Source organism: Oryctolagus cuniculus, chromosome 12, assembly GCF_964237555.1.
Source record: "Oryctolagus cuniculus chromosome 12, mOryCun1.1, whole genome shotgun sequence".
Classification (NCBI taxonomy): Eukaryota; Metazoa; Chordata; class Mammalia; order Lagomorpha; family Leporidae; genus Oryctolagus; species Oryctolagus cuniculus.
Window position 1 is genome coordinate 80,885,790 of NC_091443.1, and position 27,588 is coordinate 80,913,377.

The window sequence follows — 27,588 nt, forward strand, 5'->3', positions numbered from 1 at the left end:
TATTTTAACCAAATGCCATTAACTCTGTTCTAACTGATATAATCATATTTCTACTTGTGCTGTCCCATATGGTACCACTAGCCACACATAGCTATGCAACACCTGAAATGTGGCTAGTCTGAATTGAGATGTTCTACAATGTAAAAACACATCCCTTATTTCAAAGACCTCATATGAAAAAGGAATGCAAAATATTACATTAACATAATTCTTATATTGATTATATGATGGAATGATAATATTTTAGACATGATGCATTAAATATAAATCATTAAAACCGATTTCACTTATATTTTTTAATGTGGCTAACTGTGTATCTTCAATGAAAAATGTTGCTCATTCTATTTCTACTAAGTAGCACTATTCTAGACCTGCGCACATCCTTTGTTCAATGATGGTGTCATCCGTGAGATTCATTGTAAGAGGATGAGTTGGATTGTCTCTTTTATCATGTTACTTGAGTCAAAGACATATTAGAGTAACATTCTATAAGTTTCCTAAGCAGTCAGTCTTGTGATTCCACATCAGGGGTCTGTCAGATTATGACCATTCCACGGACCAAATTTGGCCTGCTGCCTGTTTTGGTATAACCTACAAGCTAACAACAAATATGCATTTTTAAACGGCTGGAAAATAAAGCAAGATTAATATTTTGTGATTCATATATATTAAATATTAGGACCAGTATTTTGGCACAGTGGGTTAAACCACTGTCTACAGTGCTGGCATTCCACATGAGCACTGGTTCAAGTCTTGGCTACTTTGCATTTTTGCTCCAGCTCCTTGCTAACATGCCTGGGAAAGCAGCAGAATATGTTCAAAGTGCTTGGGTCCCCCCCACCCACATGGGAGACTTGGAGTTCCAGGCTCCTGGCTTCAGCCTGGCCCGGGCCTGGCCTTTCTAGCTATTTAGGGAGTAAACCAGTGGACTGAAAATTTCTCACTTTCTGTCTCTCTCTTTCTCTATAACTCTGCTTTTCAAATAAATTAATTACTTTTGAAAATTAAATGAAATTCATATTTCCATGCCCAAAAAGTTTTACTGACATTTAGCCATGTTCATCAGTTTTATTTTTAAAAAAGATTTATTTATTTATTTATTTATTTGAAAGGCAGTAACAGAGAGGCAGAGGCAGAGAGAGAGAGAGGTCTTCAATCTGCTGGTTTACTCCCCAAATGACCAAAATGACCTGAGCTGAGCCATTCTGAAGCCAAGAGCTTGGAGCTTCTTCCAGGTCCCCAACGTGGGTGCAGGGGCCCAAGAACTTAGGCCATCTTCTACTGCTTTTCCAGGCTGTAGGCAGAGAGCTTGATTTGAAGTGGAGAAGCTGGGACTCCAAGCAATGCCCATATGGGAGGCCAGCACTGCAGGCGATGGGTTTACCTGGTAGGCCACAGTGATGGCCCCTCATCAGTTTATTATCTATTACTGCTTGGTGTTATAAGAGCATGGTTAAGTAGCTGCAAACAAGCTCTCCAACATTTACTACCTGACTTTACAGAAAATATTAGTTGACTCCTGCTCTGTGTCCTCCCTTATGGCTCATGGGACACAGACATCGGTTCCATCTACAGGACTTGATGAAACAATGAAAACAGAAAGCGGTATTTCCCTTATCTCTACCAGACACTTCAGATTTTCAGCTTCTTAATTTGCTTCTGTCATTATTGTTCTTGACTCAAAGTGTCCAAACAGTAGCTTCTGGGACAGTGTTTACACAAATGGCATCAGAGCAGTGTGCTCAGAGAAATGGTGAACACGCACCTTGGCTTTGCCATTCACCAATGTTCTGTATGTAATGCCAGTGTTTCCTTTGTGAGCTTGAGCACTCGCTGCCCGTTTGATGTTCAGTATATGGGTACGATTTTCAGTGTTCTTTCATCTCCTCTACCCATTCTCAGGACGGTTCCTCAACCCATGGTTGTTCAGGCACCTACCTCAGTAGATCCTGTGAACGCAATCTTGTCTATGCCAATGTGAGAAGCTATTGCTGCCCCAGCTGTTGGCCCGTATCCTGGCAAAATATTGATGACTCCAGGTGGAAAGCCAGCCTAAGAAAACAGGGTTGGAGGAAATGTGGCTTGTGAAAGCTGATGCATCACGTTAAATGGGACATGCTCTAGCAAATTCCAACTGTTCGGGGAATCGGAACCATACCTCAAGTCAATTTCTCTTACCTCTTTGATAAGGGCTCCCATGTACAGTGCACTGAGTGGTGTCTGCTCTGCCGGCTTAATGACTACTGTATTGCCGCAGCACAGGGCTGGAGCAATTTTCCAGGCAAACATCAGCAGGGGGAAGTTCCACTGAAAGGAATAAACTCAAGGTTGATAGATGGAAAAATATTCCTCTACTACTTTGTTTTCAAGCTGTGACTTCTCAAATTTCTCTAGCTAGTCCTCAACATAAATCTTGTCCACCACAAAGTATAGATGTTTGGATTTGTAATACTTCCTTAAGAACAGAAAAGCACTGACCTAAAAAAAGTTCTCCTTTTCCCTCTGTTCAACAGATTACTATATTTCAACTACCCACCAAAAGAAATCTCATTGCAAAAAAGGGAGTTCTGTTTTTTCTTTGTTTTGTTTTAGTCTCTCATTGTTGCTGTTTATGTATTTTTTAAATTGTGCTTTGGTTCCAATAAGCTCTTGTGTATGAAAACTTGTTCTTGCATTTGGGATTTTTACACCAGGATTTTCACACTGCTGAGAAAGTTCTTCATTGCCAAAGAATGAGAAAAGGAAATTCCAGCTGTAAATTATATTTAAGTCACTGAGTTTTTCAAGGTAGCACTTCACTCTTTACATACATATTTTATCACAGAACACCATTACAAAAAATAAAGTATCTCCACTGAGGAGTATGCAAATTTTTTTGTTTCCTTTTTCCTGTCAAATAAGCTAATGGAGACTGCAATATATTTTTGTGAGTATAAGAACTCAGAGTCTAAAATAGTTTAAACTGGTTTTCATAGGATCCTAAGCTTGCATTGTCATCAACTCAGGCATGAGTCTTAGCACTATCAGGTGTCATTGATAATTTCATTAGGAGAGAAAACAGAATTCCTGGTCGCCTGGCTTCGGCCCCTGACCACAACGTGTTTCTGCCTGAAGCACCTCAGCTGCCACCCTTGAAGGATTCTCACTGGCTCTGGCAAGCTTGCAAAAATATACAAGTGTCTTGCCTTCACCAAACACCCAGTTTCTTTTCCCTTTAGTTGTTTATAAACTTGGGAGTCCACGGTGATGTTTTAATTCCATCTACAGTATATAAATCTTGGAGGGCAGTAATTGAGCTGGAGCTAGCTGACAAGCAATTCTTGTCCTGTCAGTGACGCTGCAGCCCTGGGAGTCTGGGGAAGGCAGGAAGAGCAGGTTTGAATCCCACAATCCAAGGACAGAACTCACCCTTGAGCTGATCCAAATAGGATTTCCCCGGGGTGCAGGATAGGGCTGGGAGCAGAAGAACTTTGACCAAACCTCTCATTTTCCCTTTTCATTCTCTAATAAATTTCACAGTATGTCAGGGCTTATCAACCATTTGAACAAGTATTAAGACCTCCCAAAAATCTTTGGCTCCCCAAACCAAAGATTATCTAGAGTTATTCTCATGTATTTTGAAAAGGGAAAAATGTCTTGTCTGTACTTCAGGAGTTTAATTTGAGCTTCCCCTTAAAGCCCCTGCCAGAAGTATTAGCTAGCACTGTTAGAAGATTCAGTGATGTTTTGTATTGTGCCAAGGGTGTGTGTGAGAGAAAGAAAAGGACAATGTTTAATGTTCCAATCCAAACACTAAGCACTACATCTATTTCCCTTTGCAAGACAGACAACAGCCCGGCATGGTTTCAATTATGACCGTGACGTTAATTGTACTGCTATGTCTTCTGCAGTGTCTTCTATCTAGATTCTTGTGAAAAGAAACAGTGGGAGAGAATGGCATTAATATACCATATAAAATAATATGCCTGGAAAGATGGTGAGCTGTAATTCTAAAAAATAAACAAGCAAATATAACAAAGCATTAATTTTCTATAAGCAGAATGGACATCCATAACCAAGGGCAGGTTATTAATACACTGTGCTTGGCTTTGCTTATTTTCATCATGAGAATTCCATGACTTGAGAACTCAACTCCTGGTAACGGAGCTGAAACCCTATTAACCTGTTCAAATAAGCATTTGCAGGGAGGCTGTTAAAGATATGTCAACAACATGAACTCAGTTTTTTCCGCAGTAATGGAAAACACACATTGCAGAGGACCATGTTTTATGCGCCTTTAAGAGAACTGGGTCAAATGAAAATAAATACGAGGTGCGAGGAGATGCACTCACTGGGATGATCTGTCCACACACTCCAATGGGTTCATGTCTTGTAAAGGTAAAGTAGTCTCCATCTGAAAGAAAGAAGCATGGTCACTCCCAACAGGGCAGGTTAGAAGAGAAAAATGCAGAGGGAGAACTTTGGTGGCAGCAAAAGTAGAAATGAAATAAAGAATCATTCTACTCTGGTGTGCCCAAAAGCTAGCAGAAGATGTCACTTGGCATAGCGTTCCTCTGGCATCTCCTGATACAGCTCCTAGACACCTAGAGATGTCTAGGACTTCGAGGGCCAAAGAAAGACAAATGTGTGACTAAATTTAAAACTAAAAGAAGTCCCGTGTTGGTGCCAGTGTTTGGTGCAGCAGCAGCTTAAGTGCCTAGTTTCAGGCTACCTCACTTCAGATCCAGCTTCCTGCTAATGCACACTCTAGGAGACAGTGGATAACTGCTCACATACTTGGACCCCTTGCGACCAACATGGAAGACCAGAAGGAGTTGTTACAGCCTCCTGGCTTTAGCCTGGCCCAGCCTTGGTGATGTAGGCCAAGAGTGAACCAGCAGATGGAAGATTCTCTCTCCCTCCGTCTCTCTGGATTTCAAAGAAAATACAAATAAATGATTTTTTAAAGAAATCCTGTGGGGTGAAACTGAAAATACAGAAAACCATGTGTCAAATTAAATATTAAAAATATGTGGAGGGACTGGCACTGTGGTATAGTGGGCTAAGCCTCTGCCTCTGGTGCCGGAATCCCATATGGGAGCTAGTTCAAGTCCCAGCTGCTCCTCTTCCAATCTGGCTCTCTGTTATGCCCGGGAAAACAGGGGAAGATGACCCAAGTGCTTGAGCCCTTGCAACTACATGGGAGACCCATAAGAAGCTCCTCTTTCCTGGCTTTAGATTGGTTCAGCTCTGGCCATTGCAGCCATCTGGGGGGTGAACCAGTGGATGGAAGACCTTTTTCTTAGTCTCTTCCTCTCTCTGTAACTCTACCTCTCAAATAAACAAACAAAAAAAAAAAATTTAAACTGTGGAATAGTTATTTGATTTAAAAAAGGAGGTACCCCCAAATTTAAATATCTTTCTAAGTATTTTTTTAAAAAGCTAGATAAAGTGTTATGGGGCAAATTTCAAATACTAGGCAACTGGGAAAAGTGAGGAGAAAAGCTAAGATATATTTTATAACTGAAACCATGTATCAAAATGCATTCCCTGGGTACTGTGGAACATGGGCATGAGCTATTTAAAGAAGGCAAAAGTGGGGCTGGTGCACTGGCATAGTGGGTCAAGCTGCTGTCTGCAGCACCGGTATCTCATATGGGTGCCAGTTCGAGTCCTGGCTGCTCCATTTCCAACATAGCTCCCGGCTAACGTGCCTGGGAAAGCAGCAAATGGCAGCCCACATGCTTGTGCCCTTGCACCCACATGCGATATCTGGAAGAAGCTCTTGCCTCCTGGCTCTGTCCTGGCTCAGCCCTGGCTGTTGGCAGCCATTTGGGAAGTGAACCAGTATATGGAAAACCCCTCTCTCTCTCCCTCTTCTCTGCCTCTGAGTCTCCCTTTCTGTAGCTCTGACTTTCAAATAAAATAAATATTTAAAGAAAATAAAGGAGGCAAAAGTTCACATCAAAGGCGGCCATGAGGATGTCCTTGTATCCCTAGAGCAGGGGTGGGGTACCTTTTCTCTGCCCAGGGCCATTTGGATATTTATAACATCATTCGCAGGCCATGCAAAATCATCAATTTAAAAAATTATCTGCTATGGATTTATTGAATCGTGAATCCTGCCTGTGACTGCTTTGGCAGAGGCAGAGAAAATGATTTCGTGGGTCTTGTACGGTCTGCGGGCTGGATGTTCACCAGTCCTGCAGAGGTTAAAGTAAAGGATCTTAAGAGAAATTTAATAGCCATGTTTCCCTATAGGACCAATAGGCAATAGGAATAATGACTCTGGAAGTCCAAACCAAATTCTTCTTCAGGAAAATTTCATGATCTGAAAAATATTTTTATCTGAATTATATTAAATGACAGGTTGAAATAACCAAAGAATGGCTCATTTTTAATATATAGCTTTTCATTTTTCATTCCAGAACTGGACAAAATAGTTTTTCTTCGATTGCCAGACTTTTGTCTTTGTAGCTGGTATTTGTTTCCTCTTCCTAAAGCAGCCCCTTGGGAAAGTGAAGACACTCAGGAAATTCTTGGAAACACACCCCTATTAGGGAATGGAGATGAAGTTGGGGACAGAAGTGTGTGGGTTCGAGGAAGAGACATGATGTAAATTAGATTGTTTATCATTGTCTCTCAACTCATCTAAGTCACTAACATTCATCACACAAAACTGTTTCAACTAAATTCAAATTACAAGTTTTAGATAATTAAAACCTCTCTCTCCCCTGGACCTCTGAGCCCCAGTCCCTCTTGCTAGAATTGACTGCAGTCTGTTGCTGGTGCACCTTTCCAAAGAACTTTCATTCACATGTAAGTACACGTGGCACCATCCACCTTCTCCTTTAAAAATGCAAATGGGTAACACTGTTCAGCCTTACAGTTAATTTTTTTCATATAAGCTAACACATCTTTTCCATGGTTCATGTTTCTCCACTGGCTCAATAAATAATGGTAGTCCTTTACTCTCCTGAGGGACAACTCTCCTGGCAGCTTGGGCTGTTTTAAGTACTACTACAAAGACTATTATTTTATGTATCTCTGCATAAATGAGGCAACTTCAAAAAGTTGGTAGAATAATGGGATTAGAGGATAGGTTTATTTTGGCACAAAAAACTTGAGAGGCCGGTGCTGTGGCAAAGCACCAGTGCCTGAGAGGCAGCATCCTATATGGATGCTGGTTTAAGTCCTGGCTGCTCCACTTCTGATCAAGCTCTCTGCTATGGCCTGGGAAAGCAGTAGAAGATGGCCCAAGTCCTTGGGCCCCTACACCCACGTAGGAGACCCAGAAAAAGCTCCTGGCTCCTGGCTTCGGATAGGCCCAGCTCCAGCCTTTGCAGACATATGTGGAGTGAACCAGTGGATGGAAAACCTCTCTCTCTCTCTCTGCCTATCTGTAATTCTGCCTTTCAAATAAATTAATTAATCCTAAAAACAAATAAAAAATGTTTAAAAATTGAATTTCATGCATAGTTTTTTCATAATATGCATTCTCCATGAATTTTTGAAGACTCTTTATGTCTGTGGAATTTCTTGATTGATGTGTATGTGCATTTCACATTTTCATAAATACTGCCAAACTCACTTTTCAGAAAAGTTAAACAATTCATATAATTCCAACAACATTCTATTTTTTATTCTCTTTAACACTGTAATTTTTTTTATTTATTTGACAGATAGAGTTAGACAGTGAAAGAGAGAGAGACAGAGAGAAAGGTCTTCCTTCTGTTGGTTCACCCCCCAAATGGCCACTACGGCCGGAGCTACACCGATCTGAAGCCAGGAGCCAGGTGCTTCCTCCTGGTCTCCCATGCAGGTACAGGGGCCCAAGTACCTGGGCCATCCTTCACTACCTTCCCAGGCCACAGCAGAGAGCTGGACTGGAAGAGAAGTAACCGGGACTAGAACCTGGCGCCCATATGGGATGCCGGTGTCACAGGTGGAGGACTAACCAAGTGAGCCACAGCGCTGGCCCCAACACTGTAATTTTTTGAGCATTTTAATTTCAGCCAATCTGACAACTGGGAAAAATGGCATTTTGTTTTGATTTGTATTTAATGACAAGAGAATTACCATCTTTTTATGCTGACCAGCCATTTTCAATTTTTTCCCCTCCAGTATATTTCCTGTGCCATCTTTTCTATTGAGTTAGTCAACTCTTTAGTCACTTGAAGAGCTCTACAGGTATTAAGGAACTTAAGTCTCTGTCACATTACTGGAAGGATTCTTTTTCCCCAATCTGGTGTTTGTCTCTTGCCTTTGTTTTCTGCATAGTATTTTAAATGAAAAAAATAAGGAAGTAAGCATGGTTCAGCAACTTTAGAACATTACTTTAGAATACATCTCCATTACCAAAAATCTAGCTAAGAAGTAGAAATTCTCCATTATGATGATGATAAGAAGTTCAACTAATATTTTACAAATCAAATTAACTATACCATTCTGTACGAAGACACTTATGGAACTATCTGAATAGATATAATTCTTTTCAATAGTATCAGTTACCATCTTTCCTCAATTTATAAATTTCTGGAAAAGTTTTCATCAGGAGCAACAACACTGACCAACAGGCTGGGGAATTCTGGTAAGTTGGCTAAGTGGTAGAAGCAGGTAGATAATCACAGAGAACAGAATCAGAGTGTAATGTCAAGTCAGGGTAGAAGAGCTGAGAAAAAGTAGGAAGATAACTGAAAATGAACAGTAGCATTTGTAAGAAACTGATTCAGAAAAAAATCACAAGGCAACTGTATAAGTACAGCATGGTAACTCACAAAGCATCTCCCATTCTACATTCTAAATGCTTAACAATTTAGTTAATTGTGTTAATTGTTGTGTTAATTATGTAATGTCAAAAGTTACTGAATAAGATTAAAACAAAAGACAAAAATGTAGGCAAAATGTTAGAAAACTGACCTCATGAGGAATTGAATTTGACTTCATAATTGTGTCCCAAAAGAAACTGAGCTATGGAGAATGAAAATTTTCTTGGATAAATTATTTACAGATTTGACAAACATTTAGCTATAAAGACTGGCACAGGGAAGTGGCTCAATCTTCAGTCCTCACAGTTCCTGCAAGAGTTGAACATCAAGTAAAGGACATTTTGGTGTGTGGAGTCTTCACAGATGGCACTGAGCGGAAGGGATTAAGAAGGGCTCAGGGGTTAGTACAGCAGTGAAGATGCTGCCTGGGACGCCCACGTCCCATAGGGAGTGCCTGAGATCTAGTCTTGGCTCCACTCATGATTTCAGTTTTTTTTTTTTTTTTTTTTTTTTTTTTTATGATTTCAGTTTGATAACTCAATTGCTTGGGTCCTTGTCACCCATGTGAAAGACCAGTACTGAGTTCCTGGTTCCTGATTTTGGCTTGGCCCAACCCTGGCTTTTGTGGGTATTTGGGATTTGGGGAGTGAACCAGACAGAAGATTGATTCATTCTCATTCTCTCTCTCTCTCTCTCTCTCTCTCTGTGTGTGTGTGTATGTGTGTGTTTATCTCCATATCTATACCTCTCAAATAAAATGAAAATTTTAAAAAGGAAGGGCCCTTATTAGTTCCATCTGTGTTTCCATCTGGACAGTGAAAGGTGACACCCCTCCCTAGTATGATCTGGTGTGTCTGGCAAACCTGAGAGCTGTGCATAGGCACCTTTGGCCAGGACTAACAGCTCTCCCTAAGTGCTTCAGAGTTAATCTGGCCCTGCTCTGAATGCATCAAGCTTCTAGATCAGAGTTGTTCTAGGAGCAATCCCTCAAGAGTTCACCTTTTTAATTTTTTCCATCTCCCAGAATCACCTGCCCTGTCACTTAGTAACCTCTGTTTAGTCATGTCATCTTTTAAAATATGTAAATAGCTACCTGTTAGCTTCACATTAAGGAAAACATATGAAATAATGGGCTTCAAGGGCTAAGAAAATTTTCTTCTAATATTCTTCAAACCTAGTAGTAAAATATTGTTCATTAGTTCAATGTGCAGAATCATCCTGTTCTCCATTCTACCTGGTGCCTCTCCAACTGAAATGTGCAAAGTAGCTGGAGTCCTTGTTGAAATGCATATTTTGGGTCAACAGGTCTGAGATGGACCCGGAGAGTCTGCATCCCCACAAGTTCCCAGGTGGTGCCCGTGCAGCTGATCCAAAGACCATGCACCAAAGAGAGAGATGAGAGGAAACCAGAAGGTAAAAGGAAGTCCACACAGGCATCACGATGATGTGAAGTTACTTCACAGTTGTGTAACCTCCATTTATTTATTTATTCTTTGCCTCTTTGGTTAACTTCACTAATTTGTCTGAAAGAATCTTGAAGTAGAGAAAAATCTGGTCAGTGTTTTTAATACTCTTTAAATGGTGAAATAAGTATAACAACAATACATATTTCAACAGACTCATGTAAACTATTTTCACATCCTTATCTCACTTCATGCTCACATCTTTGTGAAAAAAATTAAACTAATGCAATATTAGTATTTTATAATGGAGAAAACACCACATAGAGAGGTTAAGGCCAAAGTGACATAACTGGTTAAGTGGTGGCTCCTAGAGCTGGATATGCTCTTCAGAACATAAGTTCTTTACCCATGAAATTATATCCAAGACCCTTTGGTTTTTTGTTTTTTTTTTAAGGGAAAGGGTTTATTGGGGGAGACACGACAGACTGGAGAAAAGGGGCGGAGAAGGAAAAGAGGGAGAAGGAGAGCGTAAGAGAGAGCGAGAGAGAGCCAAGTGTTCAGGAACAGGTCCTCTTAAAGCTTTGCCGGGGGTTGGGCAGGGAAGTAGGAGCAGCGAATCCCATCAAGATGGGGGTGGAGCTGACACTGGTGGTTGTGCCATAGGATCATCAGGCTTCCCAGTGGTGGAGGGGGCTAGAGCCTATGATGGTGTCCGGGGTGTAAATCGCACCATAGATAAGACTGTGCCACTTTACTAACATTTCCCCCTTTTGTTTTTTATAAAGCAAGAATTGTATGGGATTACATTAGCCCTCCAAATCCAGGAGGGGTAGAGGGACAATGATCTGTCTTTAGAGTTACTTCTTGCTGACATGGAGTGATGTCTAAGACCTTTTGTGAGGAAGGAGTTGAATGTAGATGGGTAATCACAAACAACAGGGCTATAGTATAAGATCAAGAAGGATAAATAGGGCAACAAAAGGAAAAAAAATGACAAACCAAACAAATGACAACCCTTTTGTGATGAAAGATAAAAATGATTCTTTAAGGATCTGGACAGAGAACTCACACAAACTCTGATATCTCAAGTTCTGAAGGGAATACTACAAAGCAATATCCCCCTTGGATGGGGAACCCAGGACTGAACACCTCTCTCCTGGTTACCTAGGCTGAATCAACTCCACAGGAAGAAAGGGTGTAAATGTTTTCTCTCTTCTATACCTGAGATAACACATGACTACTCTTCCTTGTCTAGAATAACACACAGCCCCTTTTCCCATGTTTTATGTTAATATTGTTTTCTAAACATGACAGAATAACACAGAACTTATTTCTTCATTCTTCTACCTTTATCTTACAAGCTTAAAAGCCTGATATGAAAACAATCTCCACCGAAACTCAGATATTCCATTTTAGGCTAAGATGAATTTAGGTTTAATTATTGAATATGAGGGATTACAGAGAGTGCTTAGACTCAGCTAGAAAGAATTGCATTTGATGAGGATATTAGAAAAATATCCTAAATACTGTGTTTTGAATCAACAAGTTAGACCCTGTTTACAGAGAAACAAAGAAGAGATGAGAAATACTGAATCAGTGGTTAAGATGCCTGTGTCCCACACTGGAGTACTTGGGTTCGATTCCTGGCTCTGGCTTCTGATTCCAGATTCTAGTTAATGTGAAGGCAGTAATGATGGCCCAGATAACTGGGTTCCTGCCACTCAAGTGGGAAACCTAGATTAGACTGAGTTCTTGGCTCTGGGCATTGCTCCCTTCCCCAGGCCAATGCAGGCATTTGGAGAGTGTAGCGGATGGGAGTGTGTGCACACACCTCTCTCTCCAAGCAAAAAATAATTTAAAAAAAAAGAAAAAGAAATAGTAAATCATATGTACAGAACTTTTCTTTCTCACTCTTTCCTCTTTCATTCAAGAAAGTAAAAAGTTCTGATCAAAAGGGGTTTCTTATAAGGCATAGCTGAGACAACCTTTCATACCTAAGTGTTCTTAATGACTGAACAATAGTTTTCAACTCACAAAGAATAAAAAGCCTTGCAATTAAATACTTCATTACACTATGAATTTAAATTAAACTGTGGATATGGTGCACATTGAATATGTGTGCATTGAGACATTTCTGAAACTATACGAAGAAAAGCCTTTATTGCTAGAGATGAGCGATGGAATACACTTCTTCTGTATCTATGGAATATGGAGACACTGATCTATGTTTGTTTGTTAAGAAAATAAGTTTTCAACTTTAGCCATCACCTGTTGCCCCGAGGTGCATATTAGTAGAAAGTTGGAATTTGGGAGTGGAGTCGGGACTTGAACCCTGGCACTCCAATATGGGATAATATGGGATGTCGGCGTACCAAATGACATCTTAACTACTCCAACAAATGCCTGCCCCTGCTTTGTGTTTTTGATGGGGGCTTATCAAATTACAAAGGAGAGACAGCTGTACTTAACTAGAGCAATTTAATTGTCCAGGTAATTCATTCAGTGAAAACATTATTTCTTAACATTGATTTTATAGTTGTTAGAAAAAATTGACAGAATTGATATATTGCATACACAAAGTAGAAACAGTATGATTAGGTGGTCTTTATGGTCAATTAAATAAGAAAAATCTGAAATGTGCCAGAAATGGAGGGTAAATGTATCAAATACAAACCTTAAGAAATAACTCCTAATTATAGCAAATCTTATACACATAGTAACAATAAAAATGACTTTATTCAACAGAACTAAATTTATTTATTTTTATTCGACAGGTAGAGTCATAGATAGTGAGAGAGAGACAGACAGGTCTTCCTTCCTTTGGTTCACTCCCCAAATGGCTGCTATGGCCGGCACTGCGCTAATCCGAAGCCAGGAGCCAGGTGCTTCCTCCTGGTCTCCCATGCAGGTGCAGGGACCCTAGCACTTGGGCCATCCTCCACTGCCTTCCCGGGCCACAGCAGAGAGCTAGACTGGAAGAGGAGCAACTGGGACTAGAACCCAGCGCCCATATGGAATGCCGGTGCCGCAGGCGGAGGATTAACTAAGTGAGTCACAGCTCTGGCCCAACAAAACTAAATTTATAATATAATTCAGAGAATACAAATAATCTTGTATTATCTGGTACTGAATTAACTCTTCAAGGAGCAGGCAACCCTTCTAATGATCCCAGATTTAGACAATCAGATCAATTACAATGACCTATCCCACTATGTACTCTAGAAGATTCCTATGCATGTAGGTACTGAACAGACCTCACCAAGCATTTTACAACCATAATGATAAATTCTATCAATGCCTGCACAAACACCACAGCATTATTTTAGCAGGAAGTAGTGCTAACACTGTTCTTCCCAGAAGTCTGCTGGTAGCTTCTAGAAGTAGGATCAAGTGTTCCTGAGTCTTTCACGAGGATATCTTAGCTCTGCCATTACTGCTTTAGGTGGTCTTGAAAACGATTAGTTTACTTACTTTGAGCTTGGTTTCTTAGTCTGTAAAATGAGGAGATTGGCCTAGGGAATTGCAGAGATCCTTTTCAGTCCCAACTTCTCAAAGGGGTTTCTTGTTAAGCTGACTTCATGACCCCTGTTCTCCACCAGTCAGGTTCCCCTATCAACCTCAGTTTTTCGTAAGTGAATAGAATAATTTCTTCTCACTCTCATTCTGATTGAACAGTATTTCAGATTTCACCCTATCTATTTACTGTGGACAACACTGAACCACACTGAGCTGCCTAAAGGCAAACCCTAGGATCCAAGTCAGAGTGTGTGTGGGTGTTCAGCCTATTCACTAGTCTAACAGGTGAAACTGGAAGAGGGTGAAGCAGATAAATAATTACATATGACCTGGATATTTTTTAACATCTTCTATATATTATTATCTTAAGGCTATTTTATGTCAGAATTCAACATAAAGCATGGACTACATTTTCTCATAAAATCAATAAAACCAACACTTGTTACAGAGACAATCGAAGGTGATACAAATCAATTAACCTCCATTTCTCCCTCAGTAAATTGAAAACAAGTTTTGATCCTCCATCACAAGGGAGTCATGAGTATGAGGAAAGCAGAAGATTCTGATATAGTTGGAAATAATCAAAAAGGGAAAATAATTCTTCTACTCAGGGTTGCTATGATATTAAAGATAATATAACATGCACAGAGCAACCATTCAATAAATCATAGTAATGATATTATTTGTCACTGTAATTAAGAGTTGCCATAGTAGAAGGATCAAAGAATAGGATTTATGATCAGAGAGAATAGCTCCACTGGGTACCATGGCAGGAAATAATGGATAGTGTTTTAAAGGTAATAACATCAAGACCCTTGTGAATCAAACTGGTACTGCATAATTCTGCAGTAACATCCATTTGTGGGCCTTGCATGGGACAGACCTGGAAGAAGCTCTCAGTTCAGAAGGAGAAAACAGCTGTCCAGTTAATAGCTCAAAAGTGGTTATAAAATAACCTTTTTCTCCTCTTCCTAAATATTCCAGTGGGAGGCTACCCTTCAGGAGGAGAAATAAATCAGATACATGTTCTCTAAAAATGATTACTCACTTATAGTCAAAGTGCTCTCTGTAAAGTGCAATTCTGATCCGGGCATTCATGTAGTTAAAATAATTCAGTGACTCACCATTGCTTACAGAATAGAACTTGCCCAGGGCCCCACTGTCTTTCTCTAGCTGGTATAGTTTCAGACCCACCACTGCTCTGTACTTGCCTCTCTCCAAGCTTCGCACAGGTTATTACCACTCTCTGAGCTCCCCCAAGATCTTCCCTCACTTCCTCTTCAGGTGTCATCTTGTATAGCCTACCCACCTCCAGGAAGCCTAAATATTGGGTGAGAGGTCTCTCCTATGCACTCTCAGAAATCCATGCTTTCAGATATAAGTAGACCATACTGTACTGCAGTTGTATGCCCACTTGTTTGTTTTCCTTACTCTTCTAATAACATATTAATCACTTGTACATCTCCAGTGCCTAACAAAAAACCTTGGAAAATAGCAAGTGCAATGTTTAATGAATGAATGAAAGTATGAACAAATGAATGAATGAATGTGATGTTGGAGTTAATGCCTGAGACAAAAGCATAGCTCTTCTCATTACATGGTATGTTGGCCCAGCCTTCCTAAATGGGAAGGTGTGAAAGACATAATACATAATTCTTTCCACTCTTTGGTTCTTATCCTCTAGTGTCAGAGATATTAAATTGGATGAACCATGGAGTGATTTAATGTAGCAAAGCAATGTAGTCTTATATTTTTAATTAAAGAAAAACCACCGTTCAGATTATTTTTTATGGGTGACTGGACAGAATTTTGTGTTTTTCTCTCATTAGAAAATTCTTAGTCACTCATTTGGTCAAGGAATGGAGATTCATAACCATAAAGGTTGTAGAATATTTGAGATTCCTGAGAGTTATCTTAAGAAAATGAGGTTCCAGATACAGCTGAACTTCATTATTCATAGATTCTGTATTTGAGATCTTGCCTATTCATTAAAATTTATCTGTAAACCAAAAGTCAGTACTGAATGTTTTCATAGTCATTTACTAGCATGTATATGCAGAGCAGAAACAAATTTACGTCATCTGGAGCACACATTCTCAACTAAGGTTGAAGACTGAAAAAGGAGAAACTGCCTTCTTATTTCAGCTCTGATATTGTTTTAAAAAACAATAACAGGGGCCGGTGCTGTGGCATAGTGGGTAAAGTCACCGCCAGCAGTGCCAGAATCTCATATGGGCACTCGTTCGAGTCCCGGCTGCTCCACTTCCAACACAGCTCTCTGCTGTGGCCTGGGAAAGCAGTAGAAGATGGCCCATGTCCTTGGGCCCCTGCATCCACGTGGTAGACCCAGAAGAAGCTCCTGGCTTCCGGCTCCTGGCTTTGGATCAGTGCAGCTCTGGCTGTTGTAGCCAACTGGGGAGTGAACCAGCGGATGGAAGACCTCTCTCTCTCTCTCTCTCTCTCTGCCTTGCTTCCTCTCTGTGTAACTATTTCAAATAAATAAATAAATCTTAAAAATATTAAAAAATTAAAAAAAAAAACAGGCTGGTGCTGTGGTGTAGCGGATAAAGCCGCTGCCTACAGTGCAGGCATCCAATATGGGCGCCGGTTTGAGACCAGCTGCTCCACTTCCAACTCAGCTCTCTACTATTGCCTGGGAAAGCATGGAAGATGGCCCAAGTCCTTGGGCCTCTGCACACATATGGGAGACCTGGAAGAAGCTCCTGGCTTCTGGCTTCAGATTGGCACAGCTCTGGCCATTGCGGCCATTTGGGGAGTGAACCAGCAGATGGAAGATCTCTCTCTCTCTCTACTTCTTCTCTCTATGTGTAACTCTGACTTTCAAATAAATAAATAAATCTTTAAAAATGAAAACAAAAAACCCTAGGGCCAGCGCTGTGGTGTAGAAGGTTAAGCCTCTGCCTGCAGTGTCAGTATCCCATATGGGTGCAGATTCGAGTCCCTACTGCTCCACTTCCGACCCAGCTCCCTGCTAATGCACCTGAGAAATCAATAGAAGATGGCCAAGAACGTGGGTCCCTACACACATGTGGGAGACTCAGTAGAAGCTCCCGGCTCCTGGCTTTGGTCTGGCCCAGCCCTGACTGTTGCAGCCATCTGGGAAGTCAACAAATGGACAAAGATTTCTTCCCCTCTCTCTATCTCTCTCTCTCTTATCTCTCTCTCTCCCCCTCTGCCCCCCTTTCTGGTTCCCATTCTCTGTAACTCTGACTTCCAAATAAATAAAAAACATCTTTTTTTAAAATAAAAAGAGCTTCCTGTCATCAATTCAATGCTATTTTTTCTCATTTTTGTGGGTTTTGTTCATAATTTCATTGCTTCAAATGGCTGAATTGCTCGTCTAGGATTCCTAAGTGCAAGAAGGCTATGATGTGTCTTATGCAGAAATTAGGTGTGTTAATCCAACTTTGTTTAGGCTTGAGTTATAGGACTACTAGCTGATTTATTGTGAGTTTAAAGCTCATCAATAAGCAATATATATTAAACAGAGTCTTTCAAAAGAAATACACACAAAAAAAACCAAGGTCATGTTCTGATTAGCTGACACAAATGTGACCAGAAGCTCACAGGAGCCTAACACTATACGTTCTCTAGGTCAAAAGCTCTTTGCATGCTAATTCAGTGTCCACTCAAACTTTATAGAGCATAGCTATTGTGAATAAAAACAACCAACCGCTTACTAATCTGAGAATCCACATCATGTGCAGATGTCGCTGTCCCATCCACCCTCCTGCTCTGCTGAACCGGTTTCCACAGAACAGGGTTTACAACAGCTTAGACAGAAAGAGACCTGGGTTTCAATCTTAGGCCTATCACGTCATAGCCACACATGACTTTGTTCAAGATACTAAACGCGTATTGTCTCTTTTTCTTACCTATAAAATGGGTACAATGACTTTTCAGATCCAGCCTATTTCACAGAAATGTATACAAAATTATACAGATGTATATTAAAGAATTATTTACACTTTCAAGTGCTATACAAATTAAAGCACTTTATATGGTGTAATTTCCAACAAAAATTAGAATGTTTGCAGTGAAATACATGTAACATAATCAAGACATCATGGTTAAAGTCTAATTATCTTCCTGCGTTAGAGATTTCAAGATGGGACAAAGCCAAATATGCAGAAACAAAATCCAGCTAATGTTAAATCATGGAGTTACAAACAAGTAAGTACAAATGGACTGACTTGACTTACTGAACACATGTGAAAATAAATACGTGAGTTATTAACAACACCCTCCTTTAACCTGACTGTCTTCTATGATCCCCTGGTTTAGTCCAAACAGATTCACTACACACTGGACTAACCAAAGGCAATGCTGGCTAAATTCCCAGCAGGCTCTGGGCAAGACCAAATGTATCTAAGCCAGAACAGAGAACGCTGCCTGTTCACCTTGTCCTCCATTCTTCCCTCACCTCTTTGAGGCACCATGGTGACACCTCTCATAATCTAAACCCCAGCCTGCTAAGGACTCTGCCTATGGACCAGACACTATAGAAGTCATAATCCCAATATCCCTATAAATATACTTTAAGAAAAACAAGACAGGCCAGCGCCGTGGCTCAATAGGCTAATTCTCCGCCTGCGGTGCCGGCACACTGGGTTCTAGTCCCGGTTGGGGTGCTGGATTCTGTCCCGGTTGCCCCTCTTCCAGGCCAGCTCTGTGCTGTGGCCAGGGAGTGCAGTGGAGGATGGCCCAAGTGCTTGGGCCCTGCACCCACATGGGAGACCAGGAGAAGCACCTGGCACCTGGCTTCGGATTGCTGGCCGCAGCGGCCATTGGAGGGTGCACCAACGGCAAAAGGATGACCTTTCTCTCTCTGTCTCTCTCTTTCACTGTCCACTCTGCCTGTCAAAAAATAAAATAAAATAAAATAAAAAATTATTAAAAAAAAAAGATAAACAGGACAGAATGGGCGTTGCGGCACAGTGGCTAACACATTGCTTGGGATGCCTGCATCCCATAGCATAGTTCCTAGGTTCAAGTTCTGGCTCCACTTCCAATTCAACTTCCTGCTAAGGTATATCCTTGGAGAAAGCAGATGATGGATTATCTGTTAGGGTTCCTGCCACCAATGTGGGAGATCCAGATGGAATTCCAGGTTCCTGGCTTCAGCCTGGCCCCAGCCCCAATTGTTGGAGGCATTTGGGGAGTGAACCACTAGATGGAAGGCCTCTCTCTTGCTTTTTCCTGCCCCCCTCCCAGTGCCTTTCAAGTAAATAAAAAAGAAATAAAACTTTAAAAGAAATAAAATTTGGGAAAATAAGTCTCACTGCTTAAGAGAATTCCCCATTTTTTTTTCTTTCATGGGCTGACCAGTAATTAATGAATAAAAGGGAGAAGACTACCATGACAGCCTAGTAAAAGCCCCCTATTTCTAACTCCTCGGTCTACACCTTCAGTATCTCCAGAGCACCTCAGATGAACATGGTGAGGCTTAAGAATGAAGTTACGTTAAAATATCAAACATTATCAAAGCCTCCAACAAATTTTTACCTAATCATGGTCTTCCCCTTAAGGAGGCAGAACAAAACCAAGACACCCTTAGGCCAAACAGATCTGTGTTGTATAGCCTTCTGTTTCATCTTATTCCTAAGATATTTGGTAAGCATTGAAAAGATATTTAAATGTCTGCAAGACTGTTGTTTCAATAGTGAAATGGCAGGTGGAGTAGAAGGCAAAAAAATAATAAGGTCTTTGATCTTAATTTACCTTTCCTTATTGAAATAGAAGAGTTCAACTCAAAAAGGCTGATACATACCCTCTTTTTAACAAAAGTTGTAATCCTCAGGTCTTCTAACAAGCATGCTAATAACAAACAGTGACCTGCCTCACTGATTTGGCTATTCACAAATCCTGTAATGGTGCTGCAGAACAGTTGCTCTGTAGTCTCCTTAGAGACAGGATTGAACTAAGAATCTGTTCTTTGCCCAGAGCAATCTTCTGCAGGCTTCTGAATCCGCTGAACAAGGAAGCCTCTGGGTAGTGAGAAAGAGCACCTCTAATCAGAAGTCATTTTCTCAAGGTCATGGCCACTCACAGAGGCAACTGTAAAGTAGCTTTTTGAAATCCTCTGTCTCTATCCCTTCTCTATGCTCACTGTGACTGTTTCCCATTTACCTTATGGCTTGATGAGACATCCCAATGGAACAGTCACCCAGCTTGGTGCTGTTCTCTGAGTCCCCTCCCTGTTACTCAATGCACAGGATCAGCAACACAGGTGGGACTTGACAGCAGGTTAAAAATGGAGACGCTCAGGCCCCATCCCAGATCCATTTAAGCAGAAATGGTAGTTAAAGAAGACACCTGGTGACTGCTGTGCACTTTAAAGTTTGAGAAGCAATGCCCTAACCCATCCATACTATCAGCCCAACCACTCTTTTCTCTGGTAAATTGATACCGTTCAGCCTGGCAAGGAAGGCCCTAACATGGACATGCCAACATACCCAGCCTTACTTTCCACTCTTACTAGTATGCCCTCTTCAGGGAAAGCACTGTTTTCCAGAAAACACGGATAGAGTACCCAGTGCAGTACTCGGCAGCATCCAGTCTAAACACACAATAAACATGTAGTTTCCTTCCTTCTGTCTACTCACTACTGACAACACACTTTTTTGAGTCTGTCATGTTTTTTGTAATAGTATGTCTTCTTCCCAGAATCTAACATAGATCATCTAGTGAAATGAGTAAGAGCCTAGATTCTAATATCAAAATATTAGCTCTAAACTTATTTGCTGAGTGAATTACGAAAACTATTTAATTTCTCCAGGCCTGCTTCCTCTTTCGTAAACTGAGGATGTTAATAATACTGCCTTCCTCTTGGGGCTACTATGGAAGTACTCAATTGGTATTAGCTGTCATTAGTATCCAAGCTCAGAACAAAACCTACCACTGACCAGGGAGAACACGGAGCACCTAACAGGTAATCTATAGAAGTGAAATTGACACTTTGAGATTCTATGACTTTGAACAGCTCTTATCTCGACTGTTGAGGGACAATTTTTTTGTCATACTATTTGTTGACCTCTTTACTTAGTATAGGGTTGACCTTATGTGTATAAAGTTAATTGAAAATATATCTTTGTAAAACATAAGAATGGAAATAGGAGAGGGAGGAGGAAGAAAGGTAGGCGTGCAGGCCAGAGGGAGGGTAGGGTGGGAATAATCTTTATGTTCCTTAATTTATATATATGAAATACATGAAGTTTGTATACCTTAAATAAAAGTTTTCTGGGTAAAGAAAAAAAAAACAAACTCCCACTGACAACTTCAGTCTTGGATATTTTCCCTCTCCTTTAAACGACTACAGTGCAGATATGCCAAGTCACACAACTTAGCACCAACTGTAACTCATTCTGTAAAGACCTTTAATTGTTCTGTGTTGTCAGTTTTCTCTTCCGGCCTGGATCTCAATATTAAAAAAAGAGAAAAGGATCATGATTACTGTAGTTCTTCAGGTTATGAAAATAACTCATGGTTATCATAGAAAATAGAAAAATGTTTTTAAAAAAAATGTAAAAAGTCATCCATAATTCTACCACTCAGACACAACTATTCACATTTCAGAGTATTTCCTTCCAAAGAATAGATCCTATGTTTCAGGAAAGCAAGGACCAAGTCCTGGTCCTCTTGAATTTTCCCTGACATCTGTCCATCTGGTACCCCCTCCACACTCCTAGCATCTCACTGAGCACAGTGCTGAGCTCTGGGCAGCTGACAAATATATATCTGATCCTTTGTCGGTTGATGTATTGATTTCAGTGGCTTGTCCCTACACATAAATGTGGACTACCTAGGTACAGGAGAGGGGACTTTGTCCAAGTTAATGATATAAGTTGGTTCTTCAGTCAATTTCAGCCGCTCTAAGTGTGCTCATATCTGTGTTTTATGTGACTGCTGTTTGTGTTTGGTGGTGAACATTTTCTGATAAAGCCTCACATTTACCTTCTGGCATACTCAAGACTTCACCTACCTACAGGAATGGTCATCCCGTGAATTTTATCAGCCCACCCTGCGTAATAGCGAAGGGTTTTGATGACACCCTGCAAATCCACGTAGAAAGCTTGCAGGAATGGTTTGCCTCCATTTAGGGATTCCATAGTCTGTAAGAAAAGAAATGAAGAGGACTGAAGTCCACAAAATATTCCAGTGATATACTAATCAGCTTGTGAAGCAGAAGCAACAAGAAAGAGAGAATACAAACGAATACGAATGGTCAACTCTGAAGTCCCAAATAAAAAAATTTCTAGTACTACTAGTTTGATTTAGTTTCTAGTAAAAACTGCAATCAGTATATATGTGCATATTCTGGTGCTTGTGTGTTTTCAGTAACCACTATCCAAAATACATAAACACAACATTTCTTTAACTGATAATAAAGAAATGATCTGCTTGTCAAACCAGCCTCTGTTATATTAATGATCACAGCTGAATGGGGATTTTGGTGAGTATACACCAGTAATCTGAATCCATAAGGAGGAGAGGGGACACGGGCTCTTTATGCAGCTGATGAGAATATAAAATGTTCTCCACAGCTGCCAAGATCCCTGCTGAGAAATGGAATATCCATGGTGCATAGCGAGTTTATTTATTACCACCAAATAAACAAGATCTCCTCTAGGGCAACCCAGACTTTAACAACTTGAAGGCAGGTTTTTTCGGTAAACATTTATATTAAAAAGTATTATCTATTAAGAATGAAGTATCTGTCCCATTTAATAAAAAATGACAGAACTAAACAGCTTTATATTATAAACATTATTTTAATGACGTTCCTAAACTGGTAAATACTGTAACAAAAACAGTGACAAAGAAACACATTGAAATGAAAAAAAAAGTATTTTGACTTGAAAGAGATTAAAGATATAACAAGTTTAACAAATGAAATAAACAAAAACATGTTTGTAGTTTCACATTTTTTCTATAAGGACGTTTGATAACATACACTAATGTGGGAAATTATTCGACTGCTGACAAAGCTAAAATTGGAATATTTTCCCCATCACTGAGATGAAAATACTATTGTTTACAGTGCGACTTATCTACTCACCAGATGAAACTTATTTTAAAACATCCTGAGACATCATTTTCATGCTCACAGTGGCTTACTTAAGGGAATAAAGTAATTTCTAAGGCTTTTCAGAACATGTATGTTCTATGATGGGCATCACATCCATGAGGTTGGCACAGATCAAAGGTCTACACAGCATAAAGTAGAGTCAATAATCAGAATCAAGCCTCATGAATGATCCCTATGAATTGTAGACAACAGTCAAATGCATCTGAGAGCTGGCAGTCTTAAATCTATTTTCAACTTTGCTTACTTTGATGCGGTATTAATTTCATTTTTCTGGGCAGATGTTCACCTCTGTTCCAGAGACTGCCTCTTAATAAAACTTCTCTTGTGGCTTGGGAATATTTAAAAGTAAGAATCTCATTTAAGTGTTATGGGAAAAGAGACTTGAGCACAATGAAACAAGGTAGAAAAAGGCCTGTGAACTTTGTAAGAAAATATAATTATAGGGTTTGGTGCTGTGGTGTAGCAGGCAAAGCCAGGCCTGCAACAACAGCATCCCATATGGGAGCTAGTTCAAGTCCTGGTTGCTCCGCTTCTGATCCAGCTCCCTGTTAATGGCCAGAGAAAAACAGTAGAAGATGACCCAAGGGGGAGACCCAGATGAAGTTCCTGGCTCCTGTCTTTGGCCTGACTTGGCCCTGACCATTGTGGCCATCTGGAGAGTGAACCAGCAGATAGAAGATCTTTCTCTCTCTCGCTGTCTCTCCCTCTCTCTAAATCTGACTTTAAAATAAATAAATAAATCTTTTTATAAAAAATAAATATACTGTAAAAATGAACTATCATATTCTAGTACATACTGTTAATAAAAGGTTGTAAATACATTTATGTGTCATAATACATTTAACTCAATTAAGCAGACTTTCATTGATCATCTATGTGCTCTCATTCACCATTTATGCACCAGGAAATGTGCTAAGAAGAGAAAAAAGGAGTAAAATACAATTTGACTCTCAAGAAATCATACATTGTTCAAGGCATTCCAAAAAAACTTTTTATTTTGCCCAATATCAGAAGGCAAGCTGAGGCTCAAGTAAATTTGAAAAACATTAAGTAGAACTTTTTGGAGCTTTTCATAGGGTCAGTGTCTTGTAAATTTCCAAAAAAGGAGCCACTTCACGAGAAAATGCCTTTTCACAATTATTATAAACACTTCACTGGAACAGTATTCCCTGAAATACCAGATCAGAAATGTTTTCATAGACAAATATCTATAGCTGAGTATCATGCCATCTCCATAAAAGGATCACTTTTGTTACCATGTCTTGAACAAATCCCTCAGGGGCAGAGTAGGAAAGAACAGCAATGGTAGGAAGGACAGTGAGGAAAGACAATAATGCCTCCTTTCTCCAAAGGAAGCCCAACAGGGGTCTGTTTTCCCAAGCAGAGGGAAGCACCCACTGCTTGCATGCCTTGACTCAACAAGGAAGCCCTAACAATTAACTGGTCAAGTGTGTTCATCCTGGTGAAGAACTCTGGTGTACAGTGTATGCACCCCTAAATGGTCCCATTTCCAAAAAAGCTTATATTCTCTAAGAAATTGACTTTCATTGTAAAAACAGCAGTAGCAGCAACAAAACCCACTAGGACAGAAGTTGTTATGTGAGAAAAATGATTGCTTTAGTGAAGAAAGATGCTGGTTCCTGCTGCCTCTTTTCCATGGTTTCTAGAAAATAGTACGAATGGAGCAAAGTGCATAAGAGGTCCCTATTGTCTACTGCTTCTGAAAGATTCTCTAATAAAAAGGGGTTAACTCTAGGGAGGTAAAAACTACTCATTTTTGATTCTCAAAAAAAAAAAAAAACCACACCTCATTTGAAACTGGTTTAAGCAGCATGCTGACTCTTCTTTTGCTTGTTTTTGTTTTGTTTATTAAGGGGGTGTCTTGAAGGGGTCCTTACTAGTCATAGAAAGTGAGTTTTCTTTGAAATTCAGTGAGGAGAGACATTCAAGCTTGTCCCTTCACTTCCCCTGATCCCTAAATCCAGACATCTCTCATTTTTCATGGGTATTACATAATTTTAGCTTTTTCCCAAGGTATCCTTCCCGGCATACTTTCAGAAAGACTGAAGAATCTAAATTTCAGCAGAATTTTGGGTAGAAAATTACTATTTTCTTGGATTACTTACTGCAAGAACTGCCCTGTCGCGTTCCACCAAGTCCGCAAGCTTATCTAAAAGACGTCCTCTTTCTGAAGCATCCATCCTTCTCCACACTGAACCAAGAGAGAAAGCCAGGCGGGCTGCTTGTACTGCTTTGTCTATATCTGCCTGTTGGAGAAGGAGAGGCACAACTGAAGACAGAATGACACTCTGAATTAAGGATGAAAACAAAGTGACAGATGAACCTAAGTGGTGGAATCAGAAGAGCACGTGTTTACTCCTCTGCTGTTTGGAGGTAGTTATTTCATAGGAAACCATTTTCTGCAAAAGACGTACCTTGTCTGCTTCTTGAACTTCACACACCTGTTCTCCTGTGGCTGGATTATAGACAGGAAAGACTCTCCCACTCTCAGAGTTCTGCCACTCATTGTTTATAAAGATCTAAGAGAGAAAACAACAGAATGGGAACTGTGATGCAGGTGGTACAAAGCCAGTCAATGGTCAAGTGTTACGGAAATGTTGCAGTAATAAAACTTGTTCTGCATGCTTGCTGGTATACTGGTATATAACAGAAGCACAGAAGCTAATGTAAAGCAAGAGTCCTTAAACTGTATCCTATCCAGCCCCAACCCAAATTTATAGTTTCCTCTATGACATGCTTGCTTCACTGTCACCCAGAAACCAAATACAGTTCTTAACTTCAGTGAACCTGTCAACCAATGAGAGGGACAAACAAGGATGGAAGGATGGAGTCTGAGATACATACAAACCATACACTGAGGCTAACAAAATAGGTACTGGTAGTCAACAAGCTTTCCTTCCTTGAAGACATTTTAAGATAAAGTTTATAAGCATTTAACAGAATGAATTTAAACGGACATAACTGTATATCATAAACTATAAGACGTTATACAATTACAAGGTCATTATTTTTTGTGCTCTAGACACAAGAAAGGCAAAGGTGATTAAGAGAGCTCCAGCCCTCCAGGGTTCATACAGTTTCCAGGAGTTAATTAAATATTCACAACAAGTCTATGAGGCAGGATTTTGTTATATTAAAGATGAGAAAATTGAGAGGGAGGGAAGTTTGAGTACAAAGCAGCAGGTTCTTGCCATGGCTTGGATTCAAAGCCCCTTTCTACCATACTTGGTTTCCAGGATTACTCAGCCCAAATAAACAGAATTAGTTAATGTCCAGGACTGAATTGAAGTTATAGTTCTTGGACATCTGGCCTAGTTCTCTTTTCATTCCATGTTACAAATTTTCTCACATTTATATGTTCTTCATGCCTGCATACTCCTTTGAAATACAATGTGGTCTACAGCTAACAAAAGAAGAAAATTCAGAGGACCATTTCATTAAGGAGTTACTTCTGGGGTATTATCTGGTTTAGGGAAAAGAAGTCCTTAATAATGTTCCTTATTCCTTTTATTCACTAGATGACTGAATCACATTTCTAAACTTTTAGAATATCATCAGGGTCTACTATGTCCAAGTTTATTTTTTAAAGTTTCTTTGTGAAGAAGTTCCACCTATTTGCAGGGGTTGGTATTTTACAATCTTTATCGTTTCCTAGAGGTTATCAAAAGCACAAAGAGAAAAATTATTTTTAATAAGATGAAACTTATTTTCTTACTATAATCAATTAGTTTCATTGATCATTTTATAAATCTCGTATGCATTATGGGATTTTCAAGATCTTACATTTCTTATATTTTAAAACATTTTGCCATTTTATCATATATGAATTACTTCATCATCACTCATTTGACTTCTACTTGCCCCCCAAAACACCAACCTAGTTAAAAAAAAGGTGAAATTTAGAACATACAAATTTTGTTAAAGTTTATGCTATGGCATAGAAGGTTAAGTCTCCATCTGCAGTGCCAGCATCCCATATGGATGCCCATTAGAGTCCTGGCTATTCCACTTCTGATCCAGCTCCCTGCTAATGCTCCTAGGAAAGCAACAGAAGATGGTACAAGTCCTTGGTCCCCTGTACCCACATGGGAGACCAAGAAGAAGCTCCTGGCTCCTGGCTTCAGATAGTCCCAGTTTATGCCACTGCAGCCATCTGAGGAGTGAACTAGCAAATGGAAGACCTCTCCCCACCCCCCATCGCAGAACTCTGCATTTCAAATAAATAAGTTCTTAAAAAATTTTTATATCATTATGGGTTTGTGGATGCCTTGTTAATTCTATGGGTAATAAAACATTACTGTCATTATTCACTGATTTTGTTGTTTACATTATCCCAGTAATAACCATTCATGTTGGCTCCTATGTCCTTTTATTATGTCCCCATTAATTTTTGAACATTTACTTGATTTCTGGTACTACAGTGTTCCAGACACATATTGTACTTTCCCTGCTGCAAAAAAAAAAAAAAAAAAAAAAGAGTAAACAGTTTACAAATGAAATATGACAACTCATTAGTTATTCAATAGGAAACAATCATTTACTACTATGCAATGAGAATTGGATCATCCTGGTTTTTTAAAAACCTTTATTTTTTCCCGTTTTTTCAAGATTTTTATTTATTTATTTGAGAGAGAGAGTTGCAGACAGTGAGAGGGAGAGACAGAGAGAAAGGTCTTCCTTCTGTTGGTTCACTCCCCAAATGGCCGCAACGGCTGGAGCTACGCCAATCCGAAGTCAGGAGCTATGCTGATCCAAAGCTATGCCAATCCAAAGCCAGGAGCCAGGAGCTTCC

General features: G+C 39.9%; 1 protein-coding gene across 1 annotated transcript in view; it reads right to left on the reverse strand.

The window, feature by feature from the left end:
• Positions 1 to 27,588, reverse strand: part of ALDH1A2 (aldehyde dehydrogenase 1 family member A2) — a 127,023-nt gene that overhangs the window by 40,754 nt on the left and 58,681 nt on the right. Inside the window, exons 2-7 of the mRNA XM_002717704.5 lie at positions 25,211 to 25,315; positions 24,902 to 25,042; positions 21,669 to 21,798; positions 4,332 to 4,393; positions 2,179 to 2,307; positions 1,939 to 2,052 (exon numbers count right to left, since the gene is read on the reverse strand). Coding sequence (XP_002717750.1) covers positions 1,939 to 2,052; positions 2,179 to 2,307; positions 4,332 to 4,393; positions 21,669 to 21,798; positions 24,902 to 25,042; positions 25,211 to 25,315 — 681 coding nt within the window. The remainder of the gene's footprint in view (positions 1 to 1,938; positions 2,053 to 2,178; positions 2,308 to 4,331; positions 4,394 to 21,668; positions 21,799 to 24,901; positions 25,043 to 25,210; positions 25,316 to 27,588) is intronic.